This window comes from Nematolebias whitei, chromosome 6 (assembly GCF_014905685.2).
Source record: "Nematolebias whitei isolate Nwh7 chromosome 6, NemWhi1, whole genome shotgun sequence".
Taxonomy (NCBI): Eukaryota; Metazoa; Chordata; class Actinopteri; order Cyprinodontiformes; family Rivulidae; genus Nematolebias; species Nematolebias whitei.
This window is the reverse complement of record NC_056503.1, coordinates 6,130,417-6,137,128: the sequence shown is the minus strand read 5'-3', so window position 1 is coordinate 6,137,128 and position 6,712 is coordinate 6,130,417. Positions and strand designations below refer to the sequence as shown.

General features: G+C 42.3%; 1 protein-coding gene across 1 annotated transcript in view; it reads right to left on the bottom strand.

The window, feature by feature from the left end:
• The window catches only part of LOC119411497 (chloride channel protein 2), a 479,672-nt gene that overhangs the window by 58,829 nt on the left and 414,131 nt on the right, over nt 1-6,712 (bottom strand). Inside the window, exon 25 of the mRNA XM_037678447.1 lies at nt 3,499-3,632. Within this exon, the coding sequence (XP_037534375.1) occupies nt 3,499-3,632 (134 nt within the window). The remainder of the gene's footprint in view (nt 1-3,498; nt 3,633-6,712) is intronic.

The window sequence follows — 6,712 nt, the reverse complement described above, 5'->3', positions numbered from 1 at the left end:
AAAAAGCTCTGTCCCCTCTGAGCCTCCGCTTAGACCTCGGCACCTCCAGGAGCAGCTGATCAGCTGATCTGAGGCACCGAGCAGGAGAGTATGGGTGAAGCAGCTCAGAGAGGTAGGATGGAGCAAAACCATTTAAACTTTTAAAAACAAATAAAAGAATCTTAAAATGAACTCTAAAATGAACAGACAGCCAGTGGAGCAGAGTGGGGGTGATGTGCTCCCTTTATTGAACTCCAGTTAGAAGCTGAGCAGCAGCGTTCTGAACCAACTGGAGGCGTCTGAGGGAGGACTGGCTGACTCCAAGGTAAAGAGCGTTACAGTAATCCAGTCGAGAGGCGACCAAGGCATGGATTACTGTTTCCAAATGTTGTTTTGTAAGGATGGACTTTACCTTAGCCAGCTGTCTGAGGTGATAAAAACTGGTCTTGACCACTGCTCCAATCTGGGAATCTAATTTAAAATCACTGTCCATTTTAAAACCCAAGTTAGAAACAGTTTTCTTTACATGTGGTGCCAGAGGGCCCTGATCAACAGGGCAAGGTTCACAAGAGCCACTAGGACCAAACACCATCACTTCTGTTTTCTTTTCATTGAAATTTAAGAAGTTTAAAGACATCCAGGCTTTGATGTCTTCAAGACACAACAGAAGTGACCTAATTGAGGGGGCATCTTTCTTTTTAAGTGGCATATAGATCTGACTATCGTCAGTGTAACAATGAAAAAAGATCCCATACTTTCTAAGGATTGATCCCAATGGAAGCAGGTAAAGGGAGAAAAGCAGGGGACTTAAAATAGAGCCCTGTGGAACCCCAAAACACAGAGGAGCAGTGGAGGATTCAGACCCAGCTATGTTGACAGACATGGTTCTGTCTGCCAGATAGGACCTAAACCAGCTCAGTGAAGTACCACAAATACCCACTTGGCGCTGTAAGCGTGATATTAAAATGTTATGGTCCACGGTATCAAAGGCAGCTGTTAGGTCGAGCAGGACAAGAACCACATGTTCACCAGAATCATTAGCCATAAAAATATCATTAAAAACTCTGACTAGAGCTGATTCTGTGCTGTGGTGAGTTTTGAAGCCAGACTGAAAAACCTCCAGGATATTGTGCTCATCCAGAAAACATTTGACCTGTGAATATACAATTTTTTCTAAAATTTTTGAAATAAAAGGCAGCTTAGAGATAGGCCTAAAATTAGCCAAGACAGTTTGGTCTAGGCTAGGCTTTTTAAGCAGGGGCTGCACCACAGCATGTTTAAAACTTATTGGGACAACACCTGAGGACAGACTGCTATTGATAACAGCAAGAATCACCTGCTTGATGCTGGAAAACACCTCTTTTAAAAGACGAGGGGGGACAAGGTCACAAGGAGAACGTGATGGTCTAATATGGCCGACCACATCCTCTAAAAGGGTCAGGGTCACTGGTTCAAATCTTTCGAACACAGCCAGGCAGGGGACCAAGCAGGAGGGGTCAAAAGCAGGGGCTGAAATAAGAGCCCTTGTGGTAACAACCTTATTTATAAAAAAACTGCAGGAAGTCATTACAAAGTTCAGTAGAGGCTTCCAGACAGACAGGTTGTGGGGCCTTCAGGACAGAGTCAATAGTTTTAAAAAGGACAAGTGGATTATTATGATTGGACACAATAATGTCTGACAAGTGTTGTTTTTTGGCCTCTTTAACAGTGTTCTGGTACTGACGTTGACAGTCATTTAAAATGTAAAATGAAACCTCCAGTTCATCCTTTTTCCATCTCTGTTCAGCTCTGCGGCACTCCTGTCTGGCTGCAATAGTTTTTTCATTAAACCAGGGTTCAGATCTGGCTTTAGGCTGCACCAGTTTAGATGGAGCTACACAGTCCAAAATGGTTTGACAGGAGGAGTCAAACCAGGAGCTCAGCAGTTCAGTGTCAGCAGCAGAGCCAGAGGGAGCACAGAGCTGTTCAAAGGCAGCAGAGAACTGACCAGCAGTGGAAGGGTTAAAAATTCTACGTCGCTGGGCAGGAGCGCAGGATTTAACTTGAGCACAGGACAAACCAACATCAAATAAAACAGGCCTATGGTCAGAAATCACATTATCATATAGTTCCAGGTCGTTCACAGACAAGCCGTGAGAGAGAACCAGGTCCAACGTGTGTCCATATTCATGTGTGTGACCAGCCACCCACTGAACCAGGTTAAATGAGTCAGTGAGGCTGAGAAAGTCCTTCACCAGTGGTTTCTCTGGGCAGCATACATGTATGTTAAAATCCCCAACAATAAGCACTCAATCATAGTTTATCATTATTCCAGTCAGGAAATCAGAAAAGTCATTCAAAAAATCCTTATTATATTTAGGGGTTCTGTAGATGACAGCGGGTGTGAGCAACCCACCTCAAATAAAGTCACCTCGAAGCTGGAGAATGAAGATGGTGCAGAGCACTGCTTGCATTTAAAGTTGTTTTTATAAACCACCGCCGTTCCTCCTCCACGGCCTGACATCCGAGGGGAGCTTAGATAAGAGCAGCCGTCTGGTAGAAGTTCAACAAAAACACTGGAGTCATCAGCCTCTACCCAGGTCTCTGTGATGCAGAGCAAATCCAAATGACGGGAACTGAAAAAGTCCCGCAGGATGAAAGTTTTGTTTGTCAGAGATCTGGCGTTCACCAGGCCAATCCTGGCAGAAACCGCAGCATGTAAACTGACGGGCGCTAGGGCCCGGGGCAGCATCTTCAGGCTCTGCAGGTTCACTCCACGCCGGTGGAGCCGAGAGAAGCAGGAGGGGTGGAGGCGAACGCCCGCATCCAGGCCGGTGACAGGTAGCAGGCAGCTGTCAACAGGATCCAGGAACTGCCAAGGCACAGAGAAAGACGGAAATAATCCATTTCTTGTCTGAGAAATGGACGTAGAACGGGCCAGGCAGATCTTTAGTTTCACCAGCTGTCCTCCACGTTTACCGCAGTAACAACGACGTTTCCGCCGGGGGGGCAGCACAGGTGCCCGGAGGAGATGAGCTGGGACTCCTGACAGGAGCGGGGGTAAAGTTTTCTGTCCACCTTTATCAAAGGCATTGAGATTGCCAACAACATGTCGAATATCCAGGAGGGACTGGCGATTGTACACAAGCACAGACTTAGTGCTGAGCACAAAACAGAGAAATAAACCAAACCAAACCATGAGCGACAGACGGACGGCCACACACACTGGCGCCATCTTGAATCTACTCTTTCTTAAGGATCCCTGTTCAATAATGTATCTTCCGGTCAGTGATCACCAATAAACAGATGTTTTATTTGGGACTTCCACTACAGTCCATCAGCATTTACCTACAAAGACCTGTTGTACAAGATGGTTTTAATCATGGTGGGAATAAAGCATTTTGTATTGAATATGGATAAATTTTCAATTTTATATATGGCTCTGCCTTCATATATAGTTTTCACAAATTATTGGTAACAGTTTTCTTTCTCCTGTGTTTCATGTATGCATGTGTCTATGTGTGTGAATCTTTTTCTCACCAGCTGATTCCACCAGAGCCAGAGTCTTGAGATGGCCCGACATCAGGACGTTGTGCAGATCTTGATAGCAACAGTTAAGAGTGATGTACCTTACATCTCGCACCATAATGTCTTCCACACGAATGTTATACTTCCTGAGACAAGAAAAGGAATGAATGAATAAATAAATAAATGAGCATGTTCAAAAAAGAAGAGGACTTGACTAAATGGTTTATGAAGATAATGAATAAATGACAAAGCAAATAAATAAGTAAACAGTATAGAAAAGATACACTTTTAAATATCACATCCAGGAGTTCTCTGTGAAATGATTATAGTGCTGTGGAAGCATTTCTTTTTCTCAAAACCTTAATTAATGCATAAGTCATAAAATATTTTTGATATCTAACCATCTATAAAGATATCCTGTTTCCTTATAATTTTCTTTAAAAAGTCTTCAGTTAATCCAAAATGCTGCTGCCAGAGTCTTAACTGGAGTTAGTAGGAGAGATCATATTTCTCCAGTTTTAGTTTCTCTCCATTGGCTCCCTGTCAAATCCAGAATAAAATTCAAAATCCTACTTCTAACCTACAAAGCTCTCAACAACATAGCTCCATCTTATATTTCAGATCTTATTGTTCCATATTTTCCTACCAGAGCACTTCGCTCTCAGACTGCAGGTTTACTTGCGGTTCCTAGAGTTTCTGAACGCAGAATGGGAGGCAGATCTTTCAGTTATCAGGCTCCTCTCTTGTGGAACCAACTTCCAGTTTCTGTCTGTGAGGCTGACACATTATCCAGTTTTAAAACAAACTAGGCTTAAGACTTTCCTTTTTGATAAATCCTATAGTTAGGGTTGGCTTGGGTTTCCTGAGCTATCCCTTAGTTATACTGCTAAAGGCTTAGACTGCTGGAGGACAAACTGACCACATTTCTTCATTCTGCTACTGTCTTTACTTACTCTGCTCAACTTGTTTGTATTTGTAATTATTTTTTCTATCCTTGATGTGTTTTTGTCTTTCAGGTGTACCCGGACCTATGTATGGACCTACCATTCTATGTTCGTCTGTCCCTCCTTTCTGTCCTCTCAAACCCAGACGGTCAAAGCAGATGAAAGATGGCTGCTTGTCCTGAGCTGGTTCTGCTGGAGGTTTCTTCCTTTTAAAAGAGAGTTTTTCCTTTCACCTGTTGCCATTGTGTTTGCTTAGGATGGGAGACTGCAATGAAGTGAAGATTCAACTTGTCTGCTGGCCTCCTTAGATAGAGAACTTTACTAACTGGCTTTTATATGTATGTGAATGTTCCTGTAAAGTGCCTTGAGACAACTTTGTTGTGATATGGCGCTATATAAATAAACTGAATTGAAACTGAATTGAATCATCAAGGTCACATTACTTCTCTCATGAATAGTCAAAGAGAATGAAAAGTTGCACTGTGTCCACACATTTTCCAGAGATTAGCAGCGTTCTGATGTGTATACTTTACATGGAAGTGGGTGACACTAATTTAGCTGTTCTTGACTCAGCAGAAATGCACACCCCAGTACACCAGCTATAAACATTTAGATTTATCTTCCTGCCGGAGCTTGCCAAAACCTGCAAAACACAACTGCAGTCAATCAGGGGTTTCCAATGCCAGGCCCCTTATTCATGCCAGGACACAGACTCCAGCCAAGCTGCTACTTTTTCTTATGGTGACGTCTCAATACAAAAATTTAACTGATGACCATCTCTCTTCCAAGCTCCAACTCAAGACTAATAATACACAAAGTTTAGAATAGTTCTTTGGAAAATGAACTGTGCAATTTTATAAAAATATATTTTTTCTCAAACCACTGGAGAATGTTAATTGGGTCTGTGGTAGTTTGGTGGTCAGTGCTGTGGACTTGTAACCCTGAGGTTGTGAGTTCGAGTCCAGGTTGTGTCAGGAAGGGCATCTGGCACAAAAGAATTGCCAAATCTTTCATGCGAGTTTACTTGCTGTTGCATCCCCTGAAGAAGGGAGCAGCCTAAGAAACATACTTACTGGAGAATGTTAATCGTACTCAGCCACAGTAATCAAGGTATAATCTAAAAGATCTATAATAAATACTTTAAAAACTATCATATCCTCTTTAAATGAAAAGTTTTTGATATGTTAGACCAAACTATTTATATTCAATTGTACCAAAGACACTGTTACAAAAAAGGCCATATTACAGCAAAAAAGTGCATAAAATAAAAGTACAGGAGGGTATGCAATCAAGAAAGAATTGAAATAATTATTTTTTGTTGCTACTTTTCATGAGAATATTAAGAGTAAAAATTGAGAAATGAATCATTATACATAAAGCAACACAAACACAAAAAGTGATAAAAGATTTCCTTGTCAAAAATGCTAAAGTATTGGGCACAGGTATTGTCCTCAGTTAATATTCATCAGTAAAGAGAGTGTTGCTTTGGTCTGTAATAGTGAAGTAAGAGGTGAGTGGAAAGGCAAAGCTCTCAGTTTACTGACCCATCCATGTTCCAGCACTCGCCTATGGTCATGAGGTCTGGATCATGACAAAGATTCTGGATAAAAATGGTTTCCATTGTAGGGTGGCGGTGTTGAGCCTTAAGGTGAGGAGCTCTGTCCCTTTTTTGGGGGGGGGGGGGGGGGGCTCAGAGTAGAGACCCTGCACCCCTGCATCAAAAGGAGTCAGCTGATGTCGATCAGGGAAATGATTAGGATGCCTCCCTTCCTAGGTTTTCCAGGCACATCCCACAGGTAGGCCTCCCTTCCTAGGTTTTCCAGGCACATCCCACAGGTAGGAGACCCTGGGGAAGACCAAAACTTGCTGGAAGGATTATACATCCATTATGGACTGAGAACTCCTTGGGATCCCCCAGGAGGAGTTGGAGTGTGTTGCAGGGGAGAGGGATATTGTGGTTTCCCTCACGGACTTGTTGCCACTATCACCCGACCATGGATAAGCAGCAGAAGATGGAAGGATGGCACTGTAGAAGAGTTGTTTGAATACCACATTGTTATCATGCTGTCCATAAAACTGATCAAATAAACATTTGTGGCAGAAATGAAAAGGTGGAAAAAAAATCAAGCAGAAAAAGCAATAAAACATAAAGGTGTTGCATTCCATGAAGAAATACATCAAGTTTTAGATCAAGACATTTTAAATGAGTCGTATCGATTTTGCTCAAATCTGTAAAATAACATTAAGCACAATCTCATGTAACTATAGAATATGTCACACTT